At 37.5% G+C, this 18876-nt stretch overlaps 1 protein-coding gene across 7 annotated transcripts in view; it reads left to right on the forward strand.

Annotated features, from left to right (window-relative positions):
• Nucleotides 1-413: 413 nt before the first annotated feature.
• Nucleotides 414-18876, forward strand: part of SLC7A11 (solute carrier family 7 member 11) — a 246439-nt gene continuing 227976 nt past the window's right edge. For all 7 annotated transcript variants that reach the window (XR_006201707.1, XR_006201708.1, XR_006201709.1 and 4 more), the window contains exons 1-4: nucleotides 414-1042; nucleotides 4808-4934; nucleotides 9288-9403; nucleotides 17334-17459. Coding sequence is in view for 4 of the 7 variants with exons in the window: in XM_042935484.1 (XP_042791418.1) it covers nucleotides 766-1042; nucleotides 4808-4934; nucleotides 9288-9403; nucleotides 17334-17459 (646 nt within the window). In the remaining 3 variants the exon portion in view is untranslated. The remainder of the gene's footprint in view (nucleotides 1043-4807; nucleotides 4935-9287; nucleotides 9404-17333; nucleotides 17460-18876) is intronic.

Below are 18876 nucleotides of genomic sequence, written 5' to 3' on the forward strand. Positions count from 1 at the left end.
CTTTGGGTTACGCTCTATTATCAAGACAGCTGCGCGTGACATGTCTTTATACGTAAGTTAAAAAAGAAACTCCTCGCAAAGCAGTGATCATTTCCTGTTTCATTTTTCATTTTCTTTTCGCGCGAAGAGCTTTTGTCCCTCACTAGGAGTTGCTTTAAATCTCTGGGAAGGTCTGTTCCGAATTTACTCCTCCTGGATTGGTTAAGATCCCTTTTAAGTGTGTGCTTTGTTCTCTGAAAAGCTGAGGTCAGTTGAGCAACATGCTGCTAATGTTTGGGGGGGAAAAAAAAAAAGAGCTGAGTAATGCTGGAGCCTTCTCATGTGGCTGATGCAAACCTGGAGAATTTGCATCATCATTAAGCTGGAATAAGTTGGTGTGACAGGCAGGAGCTTAAATACCAGCCCACGAGGAAGCTGAGCTGGTCTGTAATGATAGGGCGGTAGCAGCAGCCGCAGCCGCAGAGGTAGAGTCGGAGGTGGTGGAGGAGCGAGAGCACCATGAACACACAGGTGTTTCTGAGGAGTAATCAGAGAGCTGTGAAGGAGAAAAAGGCACCTTTGAGTTTTTACCTGTGAACACAATAGCCCTGAGAGAGACAATCTGAAAGCAAAGAGGAAGAGATTTGGTCAGTCACACCAAGAGAGACCAAAGTGGAAAGTTTTGGGTTTTGTTCTTGTTTTTGTTTGGTTTTGTTTGGTTTTGTTGTTGTTGTTGTTTTTTTTTTTTTTTTTCCTGTGTTTCCTTTTTCCCCGCGTGTCACTACAATGGTCAAAAAGCCTGTTGTGTCCACCATCTCCAGTGGAGGTTACCTGCAGGGGAATGTTAATGGGAAGCTGCCTTCTTTGGGTGGCAAGGAGCCACCTGGGCAGGAGAAAGTGGTGCTGAAGAAGAAAATCACTTTGCTGAGGGGCATCTCCATCATCATTGGCACGATCATTGGAGCAGGAATCTTCATCTCTCCTAAGGGCGTGCTCCAGAACACGGGCAGCGTGGGCATGTCTCTGATTATCTGGACAGTCTGTGGGGTCCTGTCTCTGTTTGGTGAGTGCAGCTTCTTCTCTGGGGGGTATGTCTGTGGAGCCGGGCAGTTTGCTCTCTGGGAAAGCAAAGAGTACTTTTTAAGGAGTGAATGAATGGCAAAGGCTACGCCAGAGGCTCTGATTCTTGTTGAAGTATGCGAACTACCCAAACACAGCGTCCACTGTTGGCAGGATCCTGCATTCCACCGACTTGCTTCCACAGCCCCTACTCTCTTCCCCTGACTCCGACAGACTCTTTTCTGACTTTTCCCTGTGGCCATGAGAGCAAAGGCTCACTTTGATGACCCGGGAAAATAGATGCGAGCTTTCTGTACCGGGCAGTGGTTCTCAGTGACTTGTGTTTGAGGGATCTTGGCAGCTGGCCCGCCGAATGAAACACCTGTGAAGTGAAACCCGGCATGGCCTATTTAGACACAGAGCTTAGTATTCAACAGAAGTTTGACAGTGTTTTTATTGGCAAAATAAACCGCGGGTGGGGGGGGGGGGGGGGGAGGGCAGTCTTCTTCTTTTTAATTTTTTAACTTGGCGTGCTTGTCCATTGCTGCTATTATTTCAGAAGTCCTTGCTGTGGAAATGCGTGTGGCGGCACATAACTCAATTCCTGTGATAAGTGGGAATATTGCAAGGGTCTGAGCGCATTTCAAAGTTTTTCAATCTCTCGTCTCTCCCTGTCACCCCTAAATGTTTGCAACATGAATAGTAAAACCGGAACTGAGTGTTAGTTTGCTGTGCTTGCCCAGATCTACTTTCTTCATTTATAGTTCACTGGGTCTTCGCGGACGTAGATAACTTGCCCGCCTGTTCACTGAGTTAACCTGCACAGAACTAGTAGTAGAAGATGACTATTAATTTTGCTTCAAGTTCTAGATCTCTTTTGTTGATTTGATATTGACAGCAAAGAGGTAATAGATACCTTTCACGGGGTGCGCAAGTTACTAGAAAGCTACCTGAGTTCCTTACAAAGGTGACAAAAGCTGGTGAATGGTCAAAAAAATAAAATCTTATCTACACTATGGGGGAAAATGTCCAAGATGTATCTGCTCTTTCGTGGCAACCAGTATGTTTTAATTCCAAAAGGCCCTGCTCTTTAAAGGTACTAACAGAAAGCTTTGTCCTAACTCTAGGACTAAGTACTAACTCTTGGTCCTACATGTACCAATCCATTCATTCTGAAGGCCTTGTGGTGTTTTAATGCATTGGTTTGGGTATTCATCTAGAGAAGTCAGATTTCCATCAGGAAGAAGTAAAATTCATTAAAACAACGCTGTGGTATAGAAAGATGTGTAGAAGAATTATTTTAGGTTTTTAAAAAGAGTTGGTGGTATTCTGTATGGTTCTGGCATGTACATTTATAGACAAAGAGAAACCTATTCATTGCTCTTCTTAACTGACTTTGTGCACCCTCAGTCTTTACTCTTCTACAAGTACTTGTAAATTGAGAATAAATCAATGTCTGATAGGAAAAACCATAACCAATTTCCTGGACTTTTCATACTTCTATACATGCAGCTCCCATTATGTGATTCGATTTTTATACATAATAAAAGGTTATTCACATATAGTAAAATGAATTGCTGTGAGGATTGAACTAGTTAAAATGCTATTCCACTAGGAAAATATGGTTCTGTGTAAGTATATCAACTCAAGCAGAAGCTCAGGAAAAAAAAAAAATGTTAAAAGGACTAGCTCAGGTTACATTTGAGTTGATATTCTTTGATTACTAATCCCAGGGAGCATGCTCCTGTATTAATCTTCTTATCTGTATTTACATTTTATTTGTCACTTAAGTTCCTAGGAGCTTTTTGACAGGAGTGCCTTCCTAACAGGAAGCAAAGCAAAATGTAAGGAAAACAAATACTTTCTCTTAGAACTCTAGAACTCGGGAACTACGAGTAAAGAATCTGTATATTTGGTTTACAATTTTTTTAAAGCCAGGGTCAATACATGGATTTTTACATCTTGTTTTGAACTTTTTTCATCTGGGTAAAATGGTTATGGAGCTTGAGACTTTTAAATGAAAATCTCATTCCTCCCGAACTCAATTTAAACCTAGGGCAACCGTCCTGGAGTTTTAGCAAAGCAGACACAGGTCTAGGTATTGATTGTCTGGCAATAAATTCTGAGGTACTTAAGACTTTCCAATAACATTTTATATGGGAAGCTCTTTTATACAGGCTACCAACATGGCGACTGGTTTCCCCCAGAGTGAATTGCAACCAGTTACAATTAGTTACAAATAGGCAAACTATATTAGTGGTCCTCAAATATTAATCTGCAGACTAGGTGTTTTAAAATCATCTGTATAGGGGTGCCTGGGTGGCTCATTTGGTTAAGCATCTGACTCTTGACTTCAGCTCAGGTCATGATCTCATGGTTCATGAGTTCAAGCCCAGCATGGGAGTCTCCTTGGGATTCTGTCTCTCTCTCTGCTTCTCCCCTGCTTTCTCTCTCTCTCTCTCAAAATAAATAAAAAAACTTAAAAAGATAATAAAATCATCTGTACAAAATTTAAAATAATAGACGTGTTTGGCTCTCTCTGTTGGAGAGTTTGGACTGACTTGGTAGCGAACAAATTGTAGGGTATGGCCTTAGATTCTGTTTTCGTGTGTATGCTTTTGTGTGTGTGGAAATTTACCCTCAGGTGATTCTGATACAGAGCTAGGTTTGGGAATAGGATCAACGATACTAAGATATAACTGAATATCCAAATTATATACATGTTGACAGTTCTGCATGAAGCTTTACTATAATAATTTCCCACACTTCTAGTCTCTGAAGTAGTTCAAGCAAAAATTTGTGTTACATTTGAGTACTTTGTGGAATGAATAGAATTTTTCACGTAGTACCAAGATGTATTTTTCATTTTCTTGGTAGTTAATTGCTCAAATTAATAGGCATATTTCATGAGGTATTCTCAATGTATCAGGCCCAGTACTGTCCTCAGAGCCCAATATCGCATTTATAAACACAACTCCCTTATGAGGTAAGAATTGAGATCTCATTTTATAGATAAAGAAACTTACATTTGGGGAGGTTACATAACTTGCTCAAGCCCATGTGGATTGCATTGCTAAATGTTAAGATGGCTAAATGTTTGTAATTAATTTTACCTAATATACGTAAGTTATAGCATCTCTTTTTAAACAGTATGTTCTTTTAACTACTCAGAAGTGTCGTCTTCAAAAAATATCCAAGAAAATCTTTTCTAGAAATAGAATATTGGAGTCAAAATTCATTTTCTTGACAAACCATATCCTACAAATTAAATGAAGTCTTGCAAGGCCAAGAGTCTATACTTTTCTGAAGCACAAATAAATTTTGTTAATTTTGATGTGCAACAGAAATACCATTTATTAAAAGGATTCTTAATATAATAAGGTCAATTTGGGATAATTCCTTGTCTTGGTGTGTAGTTCCTTTTAAAATAGGTTGGTATTATTGGCATCTATCTTCTCTTTTTCTCAGGTTTGAGATTCATAATTCTTAATAATATGATATTATTTTAGAAGTTTGTCTTTACCATTTCAAATAAAATTACATTGTTTGAACAGAATGAACTAGATCTCAACCATGCAGAAGTTAGAAAAGGAATTTGATGGCTCCTAACAATCAGATGACTGTTACTTCTCTTGAAATAAACACCTCACTCAGACCAAAGGATGTAGTAACATGTTACCTAAACATAAATATTGTTGCATCAACTCTACCTTCGGATGACTAATTAATATTTTAATTTTGTACCTTTTTTATTATGAATACTTCACAGGAGCCTTGTCCTATGCTGAATTGGGAACAAGTATAAAGAAATCTGGTGGTCATTATACATACATTCTGGAAGTCTTTGGCCCATTACCAGCTTTCGTACGAGTCTGGGTGGAACTGCTCATAATACGGTGAGAGCATAGATAAGAAAACAGTTAAGGAAAAATAAATCCATTCATTACACCCTTCTTTAAATCATCTTAATTGTTTTTAACTGATTAGAAATATGTGTGTCATGTGACTATGTTGTAAACATGTCTATTTCAGGATGTGAAATCTATGATAAGATACCTCTCTCAATGTTTTGAATGCAGTTTTCTCACTGGCAATAGTTCTCAGTTCCTGCCAAACTTTTAAAGTGTCTGATTTTCTTTAATATTCAATTATCTTCTGACATTTCTAGAAAGTATGTTGACTCGAAAGGATACGAAGCATCAAAATCCACCTTGATAAATCATGCGTTTTGACTGGCCAGACAAAATTAAATGTTATGCTAGTAGGTGGAGTTTTTCTTCCTGTAGATTCCATTGTCTTTTAACTTTCCTCAATTGTCGTGACTAGGAAACTTCTGTGCCTAACAACTTAGTGTGTCACTGAGTTTTATACTTTGCACACAAAAATGACTTGACATGAATGACTCATTTCCTCTTGTTAAGCAAATCAGCGAACTATAGTTGCCAAAAAAAAAAAAAAAAAGCTTTATTGCTGTAAAAAATTGTCTTCATTTAAAATCCAAACAAATATTGCTAAGTCACTCTGAATAGCAAATTTCCTTTCACATTGTGGGAAACCTGTGATGTCATGTGTACAGTTCAGAGTAACATGCTTCCTTAAGGTAACTGCTGCCATAAGATGTGACTTACACATCCTGATTGTAGAGCTTAACGGTAATAACTGGAGAAACTTGTTCTTACTGTAAACTTATCAGACATACACAGCTGAGAGCACCAGCGAGCTTTTATCCTAGTATTTGGGGCATAAGTGGCAAATGTAGGGCTAATAAGTATCGATTTAACACTAGCCATGATTTTTATAGTCATAGGCATTTCTTTTTTAACAAAGAGCTTAGATTGGTATTTACTTCTCTGCTAAGTCTGTTCTCATTTTAGACAATTCTGCATTATTTAAAACCTGTTATAATGAAAATAATATTAAAGAAGTATTTTGTTCCTTTTCTAAAATCTGGGATTTGCTTAGGATGTACCTTCTGCTCTTTTTTGATTTATCTGAATATTACTCTTCAAAGGTTAACCTAAATCTTACCTCTTCCACAGTTAATTTCCTGGTTACCCTAGTTTCTATTTCTTTTCTCTCTTAATTCTTCTGAAAAAAATTCAGTCTCCCATTTTTATTTGGCATTCAACATATCTTGTGTTCTTACTTAATATGTCAGGTGTCTATGTTCTATTTACCCATTGGAACTACAGGCATTTTAAGTGCATAAGACCAAGCCTCACACTTTTGAAACCATTATACTTCTTAATCAGTGTCCTGAGCATTATAGACAGTAAATTCTTTTTGAACAACAATATTAAAGTCTTTTTGGACAATTTAATTCTTTTTGGCTGAAAGTTTAAGGTTACAATATTTTGGATTTGACATTCTCAGCATTCAAATGAAGACACTTGGGGCACCTGGGTGGCTCAGTCAGTTGAGCATCTGACTTCAGCTCAGGTCATGATCTCACAGTTCACGAGTTCCAGCACTTTGTTGGGATCTCCACTCTCAGCAAGGAGCCCACTTCCGATCTTCTGTCTCCCTCTCTCTACCCCCTCCCTTGCTCGCTCTCTCTCTCTCTCAAAAATAAATAAACATCAAGTGAGGACACTACTTATTCAGGGTGCTGGGCTGTTAGGATGGTGGGCGCTTTGGAGCCTGATATAGCTGCACCTGAATCCCTCTTCAGCTAGGTATATATTGCATGGCTTTAGCTAATTACTGGGCATTGTGATGAAGGTGATCATTGTGTTCACAATAGCACAGATACAGTGTTCATTCACTTATTTATTCATTCCTTAAACAGCTATTGAATGGTGAATGGTAAGTTAAAGAGACTGTAAGTAACAAAAAAAAAAATAAAGAGACTGTAAGTGGAATGACCCACAATTCTTTCTCCCGGGTAACTCATAATCAAGTGTTATTTACATTGCAAGACAGGTGCTTCATGGGGTGTGTGTGTGTGTGTGTGTGTGTGTGTGTGTGTGTGTGTATGTACTGACAGAGGAAATTATCCAGATATACTCTAGAAGCTTTTTTTAAAGTGTTCATATATTCCTTTGTAATAAGAGACTCCCATTGCCTGGTTGGTCTTCTAAATAAACAGAGTAATGAATGACTTGTGGAGTGACAAGATACCTAGGTACTTTAATATTTCTCATCTGCTCATAACACCCAGGATGCCTAAATACTTAAAATTTTGCTTCAGGGTAAATCACTCTTGTCAGAAATAATCTGTAGAACACAGATTTCAAGAAAATAAATATCATATATCAGTACATAGCAGGGTCATTAGATGATTGAATTCACACATTAACCATATATTCAATGTTTATTTGGTTTCTACTTACGATAGATACTATACTAAACACTGGCAAATAATAGTGACTAAGATGGACACAGTCTTGAACTCATGATCCTCAGGGTCATGTGAGGGAAAGAGTTATCAATCAAGAAATCACATAGTGAAGATAAAGTTGCTATTGTGATCAGCACTATGAAAGGGAAGCCATGGGCCTTCGTAAGGGAGTATACTCAGAGACCTCTCACCCAACCGGAAGGGTAAAGGAATTTCCCTGGGCCAAGAAAGACTGAACAAAGATATAGGGTATAAAAAACTACCAATGAGTTGTAGGGGCTCCCGGTAAAGGGTGTTCAGCTCCTTCCAGTGAGAAGAAGCAAACTAAGAGGAAGGGAACACTTAGACTAGATGTAGCCTTCATGGAAGGATTTTGCATATTCTGAGCATGTTTTGAAAGCACTAAAATGAGGTGATCAGATTTTAATTTATGCATCAAAAATTTACAAATGATGAAGAACAGGAAAAACAGTCTTTTGTTGGGGTAAGGGAGAAGAGGGGGTCCTTGGGAAAAGAAGAAAATGAAAAAAAGTATGGTGCTATTGAGTACAAGCAGGCCAAGTTTGGAACGCGATTGTGGTTAGTTTTCTGACAATCTAAGGTGTTGGGCAACTATGAGAAGAGAAGCTGAAAGAGAAGAATGGCATGAGAAATTAGATAATTTCATGAACTTGCCTGTGTATTTAAAGAATATATATTCATACATACATGTATTTAAAGGCACATGTAATTTTCTCATAGAAATATTTGAAGAATTAAAATAGAACGGTTTCTTACCTATTTACTATAAACCTGCACTTATTTCATTTTCTCATTCATGTTTTCTCAGTTGTATAAAATTACAAGAGCATTTTTACTTTTTGACTTTTACTTTGCATCTAAATATTTCTAAGAAATTAAGAATAATCACTTGCCTCTTCACACTTTTGTCTGTACTAGAAAAATAAGCACATAATGTTAAGGACATAAGCATGTATTTTCAATGAATACTTATTAATACTAATTTTTAAATCTGAATTTTGGGGGCCCCTGGGTGGCTCAGTTGGTTAAACATCTGACTTTGGCTCCAGTCATGATCTTACGGTTTGTGAGTTCGAGCCCCGCGTTGGGCTCTGTGCTGACAGCTCAGAGCCTGGAGCCTGCTTCTGATTCTGTATCTCCTCCTCTCTCTGCCCCTCCCCTGCTCATGCTCTGTCTCTCTCTGTCTCTCAATAATAAATAAACATTAAAATTTTTTTTAAAAAAAATCTGAGTTTTGTATTCATTTTCTTGACTGGGCTCCAACTCATTAGATCTACACCCTTAACCCATTCATGCTGTGGCTGGAGTTTAGTTGTTGACTTATTTTTTTTAATGTTTATTTATTTTTGAGAGAGAGAGAGACAGAGCACGAGTAGGGAAGGGCAGAGAGAAAGGGAGACACAGAATCCAAAGCAGACTCCAGGCTCTGAGCTGTCAGCACCAAGCCCAATGTGGGGTTCGAACCCATGAACTGTGAAATCATGACCTGAGCCGAAGTTAGACGCTCAACTGACTGAGTCACCCAGGCACCCCTAGTTGTTGACTTATTAAGAAGACTGCTTCTTGTATAGCCCAGTTCTGCCAGGATCTCAAATAATAAACTAAATTTTTAAGGAAAAAAAAAGTCAAATATAGGAGAGCAGGGGCAAAACTGATAGCACCCAGTCTTGCTTCCATGAATATGTGAAGTGTAAGTTAGCCACCAAAGTTATAGGCAATATTTCATTTGGACTATCTGTGACAACCTAATCAAATGTGGAGTTTGGAAAACTATAGGCTTTCCTATTTAACATGTTCTATATGTTGAATAACATTACCTCAAGGTAGAAAAAGTTTAGCAAAGATGCTATTTATTTTTTCCTTTGTTAACCTGAATATTCTTTTCCAGCCCTGCAGCCACTGCTGTGATTTCTCTGGCATTTGGACGCTACATTCTGGAACCATTTTTTATTCAGTGTGAAATTCCTGAACTTGCAATCAAGCTCATTACAGCCGTGGGCATAAGTGAGTATCATAGGTCTAAATATGAAAAAGAAAAAAAAAAAAGAGCAAAAGTGATTGATAACAAAGCTTCTTTAGACATATATGATGGGATGCTTTCCACATCATGCTCTTTTCCCTTCAGTTCCTTGCCAAATTTATGTTGGAAAATAAAGAAAAGATTAAGGATTTGGAGTGATCCCTGGTATTACGTTACATGCCAGTTTTGCCTTGGGTCAATAGATATGATGGCTAATCTTCTGATATAGGCAAACAAAAACCACCTTAGTAGTAAAATAACAGTTCTCGTGGAGTACATGAGAAGAGAATTTTACAGATGAAAACCCAATTATTTCAAGGGTTTTTGAATTAGAATTTTATCCTTTCTCACTGATAACATGTTACGTGATAACTCATTCTCACGGAGTGCTGTTCATGTGTAGGGTGTGTGCATTGTGTTGATATATTTTATACTGTCAGCAAACTGTCACTCTCAGTGTTACGGTTTTAGCTGCCCGTTGATGGTCACGATAAAAAGTCTTCTTTTTCATATTCGCTTAGTAGTAGCACTTCTCAAATTGGATCTCCAAGTTAGAAATTTGTTCACGTTTATCACTGTGCCCAAATTCTGGATAGTTTTTAAAAGAAATGGAACAGGGGAACATGCACAACATTACCTAAGCGATGTGAAGCCAAACCTTTGAATAGTATGGGAAACAATAATACTTCTAGATGCTAATTGGCTCAGTTTGAAGAATCAATATGATCGTGTTTGATTAAGTTTGAACTATTTGGAAATAGCAAGCAACGCAGGAATAACTAATTGCATACTTATGAAGAATTTTCAGTTAGGCATGTCTAAGGTGTTTCAGTACAACGATGAAGAGAACAATGTATGGTGAGTGGTTCATTTGCAGGAATTACACGTAAAAATATCTCTAGTGTAGATACATGTATTTTTGAACTTAGGTTCATCCTGGATTTCCTACTTTATCCACCAAACATGTACCCATTCTTCTTCTGTGAAATCTCTGAAGAAAGACAAAGAAAAATACTCAAAGTACATATATCTGAGTTTGGGAGAGGTAATGGCAAACTGAACTCATCATGCCCTTCATGCACACTGTAGATGTGAGACTCAGGGACAAATCATTTAGCCTTTCACATCTCAGTATTCTTACCTGCAGATCCTGTGGAGTCTCAGAGAGTGTTTTGTGAGGATTAAATGATATTCACTGAGACAATGTATGTGTAGTGTTTAGGTCATGCCTGCAATTTATTCAGAACAATTACAAATGGTAGCTATTTATACTCTTGTGGGAAAACATCATTTGAAGTTCCATGAGACCGGGGGCCCTTTTACTGCCATATTTCCAGCCCTTCTCATGGCTCCTAGTATGGCGTTTGTGTTCAATAAATATTTGTTGACTGATTTTTTATGCGGAAAGATCTACGAAATTTTCTCTAGCAGAAAAGTCTACTCGTTAAACCTGGAGGATTACACGTCTTCAGTTTTCTCACGCAGCAGGACAATGGTGGGAAATGAAATACAGTTTGCTCAATGTGATATTCAGAACTAATACCATGAGCTTTTGTGGGATGAACTATCTTAGCATAGTAGTTACAGCTTAGGCTTTGAAGGTAAACAACCTGGAGTTGAAACTTAGTGTCACAATTTCTTAGTTGTGTGATTTGGAGCTAAATATTAAACCTTCTTAAGCATTACTTTTATTTATTAGTAAGATACCTGTGAAAAGATAATCTGTCTTGGATGGCTGCGGAGAGGTGAAATTTCGTCAGGTTTTTAAGGCCTTTAGCAAAGTGCCTGGCCCAGAGAAAGTACTTAATATATCTGGTGTCCCACTGAAGGATTGGACTAATAGCCATTATTGTAACCATTTTATTCTTGTCCCTCAAATAACTGAGGCAGAATCATACCGTGATTATTTGAAAAGAAGACAGAGGTCATCTCTTTGAGAGATTTGTAAATTTACAATAAAAGTTTTAAAAGGTATCTCTCGTGTGGGCGTACGCATTTCTCAACTTAAATAAAGGTTATGATTAGCACGGGTTCAGTAGATTTTATGTAAACATAAATCTATAAATATTACCTGCTTTGGACTTGAAATGAGATAGATAAAAGCAATATATTACTATTTTGGTAAGTCTAGATGACTCTTTTTCCTTATCCCAATGCTATTACACTTTTTTGGAGGGAAAATCTGTATTTTGCAGGAGGAAATGGACACTGTACAGACCAAAATTTTGTCACTATTATAGGGAAGGGTAACTACGTGTGTTCTAGTTTACCAAACTCCAGTAGTAGAGATTGGTGGTAAAATAGTTCACAAAGCCTGTGTTAATCTTGGATGAACCTAGACATTTTCTTCCATTTTTGCCATTGTTTATAACATCAGCTTAAAAGTTTTGATGTTCCATTTGCAAGCTTGAGACTGTGAGGAATTGGGTTCCTATAATTTGGAGATTTCACTGAAAGAGAAAACAAGGTATTGTTATGACTCAGTGTGGTAGGTAATGTAAATCAGTGGTCTGTCTGGGACCGTGAAACTAACTTTAAGAAGAATTTAGCTTTAATGGGGCAACCAACCAGGGGTGGAGATGGAGACAAAGAAGGAGAAACGTACCCGGGGGGGGGGGGGGGGGGGGGGGGGGGGGGGGGGGGGGGGGGGGGGGGGGGGGGGGGCGGCAAATCTTTCACATTCCAAGTTGTTACATGTGAGTGTGTGCTAAGGGTGGAAGGTTGGTGAGACGTAGAAAATAGAGTTTAACTGCATGAATTGCTTCCGTGTATTCTTTAGGGAAGGAAAGAGTTTGTGATCATTTGAAACGGCTAGTTCAATTGTAGAAAAGAGAGGAAACCTGAAAGATCTTGCTACAATCAAGTCACAGAAAGAAAGATTTCAAGTTTTGTGAAATGTTGACCAAACATTTGAGAAGGGACACTGGGGTAGGAGTGGGCAGTTACTGAATGCTAATCGATCTGCCCTTTGTTTAAAGTATTGGACTTCCTTGCTGTCAAATTAATAAAAATGAAAAGGTTTTGCTTATCCCAAATCCTTTCCATTCGAGTAAACATGTCAGGCACAGGGAAGTCGAGCTGGGAAATCTTAGGCATTCGCATCAGGTACTCTCTGCTAGCCCATTGTGGACATTACTCCCTTCTGTGCGACATCATCAAGTTTCACTGTCCTTGTGGCTTTGGTAAAAACTGAAAGATGTTCAATACTTAAAATGATATCCAGTCTTTTGTTCTGGTCTCCTGAAACTATTCCCTATGTAGGTATACAATTCAATGGCAGAATATTATGGTAAAAATACTTTCTTTAAAATATGAAATCTAGTGCCAGATCCATTCCTAACAATCTTCAATCCCAACTTCCTTCCTGGCTTAGTGTGTATAGGTGAGTAAAGAGCCCCACCCTGCTTCTCACACCTTGCGGGAATAATTAGAGGAAGGAAGAAAATAACACCGTGAGTGCATTATAAGAACAAATTAGCCACTTCCATTACTATATGACTGTACTTTCTTTTCCCAAACTGTTTTCCTGCCATCACTGAATTGCATGAAAGAAAATCCAGGACCAGTTCTGAGTTAGCATTTCAAATATAGCTTGTGGAGTGGTTTTGCTTAAATATTCTGAAGACTGGCTATGCCTACACCTTTTTTCACCATAGCTAAATTGCCAAGACAATGAGTTCTTAGGTAGGTATACATGGTATTGATATATATAAGGACTGAAAAATAATAACCATATCCTTCTGGAGGATGACAAACAAAATGTGGGAAATTGCTGCCAAGGTAAACATGAACCTTAACAGCGAGAGGCAGAGCCACTAGGAGTTTGAAAGGACTAGGTATATTAGTGAGATCATGTCTTTGGAGCTATTCCTGCATTATCACCTGTGAGCTAGGGGTAAAAGTGTAGACTCTGAGGTCAGTTTACCTAGGCTCCAATCCTATCTTCACACTTACCTGTGTGAACATGAGCGAGTTAAATGCTATCTCAAGTTTCAGCTGCCCATCTGAAAAATTATGCCAGCAATGATGGTGACCACATCATAGAGAGATAAGGATTAAATAACATTATCCACGTAAAGTCTTTGTACAATATCTGCCATATAGTAATAGTTTACAATTATTTGATGCTTGCATTTTTATCCCAGGCATTGAGATCCTAGATCTCTCTGGTTTTTAAAGATGTTTATAGCTAGAGGGGCTTATCCTCTCTGAAATTAGTACGTTCAGGCAATGAATGCTAACAAAGAGAGTGGTAACTCAGGCAGATGTTATGAAAACCAGTGGACTGATCGACTTTAACTCACCATGCAGCATCCCTATATTTTATCGATTTAGCGTGAAACAGTCAGAAGCCAGAAGCCAGAGAGAACCTGAACCTGAGAGAAAACCCAGTATACCCAGCTTCAGTAATCTCACTCTGCAAATCCAAAGATAGACTTGAATAGAGAAGTGCAGACAGAAAACCTTGTCAGTCCTTAAATCCCAGTGTAAGTCCTTCGCGTTCCCCTAAACATCTTCTTCAGATACAGCTCCCTTCTAAACATGTATTTCTTATCTCCAGGGCCGGTTGGTTGGTGGGTCGGTCAGTTGGTCGGTCAGTCTGTCTGTCTGCCTACCTATCTATCTTTCATTCTTGCATTTCAGTTCTTAGCAGACTCACTATAAGTAAGTAAATAAAAATGATATATCACGGTATTTTCATTTGGGCAAGAGAAAAAGCCAAAGTTGATATAAATATTTTCTAATTGTGAAATTTACAATTATTATTCAAATGAAGTAAAGCTAAGTAGGACCACAGAACTTACTCAAATTTCTTTTATTACAATGTGGGTAGATAGTCTGTATAAAAACAAAGAAGATATGATGTGTTTCAGAAACACAGAAAGCTCTTGCATTTAGTGAATCCCAAATCCCCTTTTCAATATTGTTGGATAAGCAACATATGTAGACTTAAATTTCTGTGTAAAGACACATGATGAAGCAGCATTTCTAGTCACTTGAGGACCTTCACAGTGCCTCTGTACTTGCTGCCTTGTTACTTGTTAAGCCTTATCCTTCAGGGTCATAAAGGTACATCTCAGCTGGAATTTGGTATACCAAATAATGAGTGCAATGTCTGCATGTTCAGATAATGTGAGGTTTTGAGAAACCTTTGAGAGAAATCAGTTTTAACCAGAGTTTTTTCTTCAGCTGCCTGAGAGGAAAGCAAGGTGAGATTATCAATTCATAAGATTGCTTTGATTTTTCTAAGAACACTTTGCAAAGTATAAAAGAAAACCCCAAATGCTCACTTTTTTTCTCTTTCAATAGACATTAAGACTTACACTCTTTATGAAAGTAACAAATCCCCTTTCCTCTTCTCAGATAGAGGTTCCAAAAATAAGAATGCCTCTTTCTCTCTCCCCCCTCCCTCTCTTTTCTTTCCCTCTCTCCCTCTCTCCTTTCTCCCATCCACCTTTATTTTCTCCTTCCTCCCTCCTTCCCTCCCTCCCTCTTCCCTTGTCTTGTCTTGCCTTCCCTTGCCTTCCCTTCCCTTGCCTTCCCTTCCCTTGCCTTGCCTTCCCTTGCCTTCCCTTCCCTTCCCTTCCCCTCTTTCTCTTTCTCTTTCCTTTGTACTTTTTTTCCCTATATACAACTCTTTTCTTTTGTGGAGTACTTTCAGAAATAGTGTTTCAGGTTTTAGGAGCTCTATTTAAAAGAAAGCAGTGCTCTTTTGTTGGTGGTAGGAACATGAGTCCAGTTTTTTTTTTAGGTCAGTGTTGTCCCTTTAACTAAATAATGCTCTTCATATGATGACTCATTTATCACAGTCATTTGTATAGAAAAAAAGAAAGGGATAAGTGGATGATGAAGTGGGGAACAGAGCTGCATTAAATTATTTCCAACATATAAGTGCTTTATGTTGGAGAAAGAAAAATAATTTTATTTTTTATCCTTCCTCTGACAAAGTAATGCACTCTGCCATTAACAATGGACCTGCTTTTTTTCATGTTTTTAGCTTCAAACATAGGTAAAATATTTCCCTTAGCCTCGCATGGATCCTATATGGGGTTCCAGCCTTCCTGATCATTCTTATCATTACTCCTTTGAGACATTTCTTCATTAGTAGTCTCCTGTTTAACTTTGTGTGGGATCTCCTGATCCCTTATTTTCCCATCTTTGAGATTTTTCAAGAATGAAAATTGCTTTATTGATTTTCACTTTAAAAAGCTGCAGGTCCATTATAAAAATTATTAAATGTAGAAAAAGAAATACAAATTGAAAATTACTGACTATTCCATCATCTATAAATACCTTCTGTTAATGTTTTTGGTAAAACACTGTTTCAGATTTCCCACCCCCCCCCCCTTTATATCTCTCTGCCTTTGTGTCTCCATCCATCCATCCATCCATCCATCCATCCATTCTTCTCTCTGTAACTTGCTGTATTGGTCAGAAATATATCATGAATGTCCTTTCGTGCAATACATATTTAACTGCATCATGATTTTAAATGGTTACATAACAAATCATTAAAAAAAGTGTACTTTAGTCTTCCTTTAGGGGTCTAGGTTATTTTTAAATTTTGCCATTACTGTATATGTTGTATGTCGATAACATTTCACTGATTCTAAAATTCTGAAATGAGCTAGTGATTATATGATGCAGTGGAAACTATGGAGATAACCGATTACTGTAGAATATGAATACTTCCTATTGCAACTTGAATTATAAAAATCCTGTGTTTTGTTTTATCCCCTGAGAAGTATATTCATACATTTGTGTTATTTGCTTAGGGGGGATACACCTTTTTAAAAATAAAGCTTAAAGATAATAACTGCAAATATCAGGTATGAAACAGCTTTGGAGGGGTGGTTAACACTGAGTATTAACTATCAGAAAGAGCATAAAGTTGAATTCCATGGTCTAGAAGAACCTCTAGAAGTTATTCCAGCAGAGGATAGTAGACAGAGTCTTAGAGTATCGTCATTCATTTCATGCATTCTTGCCTGAAGGTATTTTTTTTTCTTTTTTCTTTTTTAACTAAGGATCCAACTCAATCATTTATTCAATAAAACTGTGTTGATTATCTTCCTGGGTCAAATATAGAGTTGAACACAAGCAATACAGAGATCAAATATACTTGTTCTAGTCTCCAGATTCTCATGGTCTACCACATGGGAAAAGTGGATAGTTGAGTGCTACTCAGGAAACTAGACAGCATCAGTAAGAAAGGGAAATTCTGCTGGCTTTAGACCCAAGGTGTGTCCTAGACTGGGAACTCTTTTGGACTCATTAACTTACAACTTTTTTTTCCAAGTCTCCAAACACATTTTGGAAGCCTATATTTTTAAGGAAGGTTGAAAGTCAGTCGTTCATGTGCTGATTGGAAACTGGAGAGGAAAACCAAAGAGTGCTAGATAGGGCTAGTTTTGAGAGTGAAGAATAGAGTTATAGCCAACTTCTGGACATCTCACCCCTTCTTGAGTGGTTCCATACTGGCAGGGGCATATGGGTAACATCATCACAGGAGGAAATAGTCGCCTGACCTACCAAGCTAGAAAGTCATATTCAGCAATTTGATTGAATATTGTGATGACTTCAGGGTTTTGTTAGAAGATACTTTTATCTGATTTTTAGGAAGCTATAATATATGCCCAATCTTACTGACATATACAAAAAATGAGATAAATTTTTACTGTCCATTGGTTTTATTCAAGCATCTCAAACTTCAATGTGCATAAAAACCACCTAGAGATCTTGTTGAAAGGTATCTATTAGGTCAGGGGCAGTGCCTGAGATTTCACATTTCCAAAATGCTTCTAGGTAATGCCAACTTTGCTGATTAATGGATGGCACTTTGAATAGCGAGGTCTTCATGTCTTCATGCCAATGAGAATTCACCTTTTGTAACTTTCATTTATTTGTTTGCAGCTGTAGTGATGGTCCTAAACAGCATGAGTGTCAGCTGGAGTGCCCGGATCCAGATTTTCCTAACCTTTTGCAAGCTCACAGCAATTCTGATAATTATAGTCCCTGGAGTTATGCAGCTAATTAAAGGTATGGACTGGAAAGTAAATGCTTTTTAAAATACGTATCTGCTTTTGATCTCTTCTAGCCCTAACTTTTGCTTGTACTAGCAGAATCCCTTAATTAGTCTCTGCTTGTGGAACTTAGACTCTATACTGTCATCTAATTGATTTGAAAGACGGTTGCATTGGGGTGTGTTGGTATTTACAGCTGAATGGCAACAAGAAGATTAAGACTGGGCCAGGCAACAAAATAAGGCATTAGTGAATTCTCTCCATCTATAAACTCTTTGGAGTGAAACTCAAAGTGGAAAAAAAATTGCAATTAGTTTTAACTACAGATACCTATATCCTCTTAGTTTTACTTTAAAATAGTTCAATAATAGTAATAAAGACTAGAGAAGAAAGGATATCTGGAAAATGATGAAAGATGACCAATAATTCTCTTACTCTATGGCTATTACTGCTTTTATCTTGAGAATAGAGTCTTGACAGAAAGGGAGTCAGATATGGGACTAGCATTCCTAAAAACCAAATATTATCTGACAAAAAAGTTGTAAAACTTAATTTTTATTGTTACATTAACAATAATTAGGAGCTGCTAATTGTCCATTTATGAATAGAAGATCTTAGAACTGTCCTGGCTCAATGTTCGCATCAAATCCAGCAACTTCAGCCAACTCAGAGGAGATACGATAAAGATTTTAATGCCATGGCTTACGCTAAAGAAAGAGAAGACATGAGCTCGCTCTTCCAATTCACATTGGTCCCCATAGAGCTAGCCTGCTCATTTTATCTGATCAATTAGAAATGCAGAGAAAATAATCTGTTTTATTGCTGCTTTCTTTTTCTGAGCTAACTCGTTAGTCTTCTGTAAGGGGTTTCTTCCATTTGTGGAAAGTGCAGAGACTCTGAGTTGTTGACCCTACTTTAGTTCTAGTTTAGGTTCCAAAAGATGATGTACTATCCTTTAAAACTAAGATTTTTTTTTTCTTTTTGGTGTAATATAAGACTGTAGTCATTTTTTTTCCACCTATTGATATATGTATGAAGTGAGGTTTTCCAAAGGTTATTTTATTGCAAATTCCTTAAGAGCAGAGATCACAGTGTATTTTTTGGGTCGTTTTTGACACTTGAAATAGAATGATCTTTTAATTAATACTTATGCTATCAGTGCTTAATGTGAACAGGCTTCCTCTTCTAGTTCACCTAGTAGAGAAATACCGTAAGAATATTACTACATTTAAAGTAAATTTTAATATTTTGGAGATCATATTTAGCAAGTGTATTTACTCTATTACTACAAAATGTTGATTTTTTTTCTAACTTAATCACATATTTTTCACATTAATTTGAAACTCCAGGAAGAGAAAAGCTTTATTGATACAGATTATGCACTTATTTCCACTCTAATAAGATCTTGAAAATATTTGTGTGGTCTATATTTA

Source organism: Panthera leo, chromosome B1 (genome assembly GCF_018350215.1).
Source record: "Panthera leo isolate Ple1 chromosome B1, P.leo_Ple1_pat1.1, whole genome shotgun sequence".
In the NCBI taxonomy this organism is placed as follows: Eukaryota; Metazoa; Chordata; class Mammalia; order Carnivora; family Felidae; genus Panthera; species Panthera leo.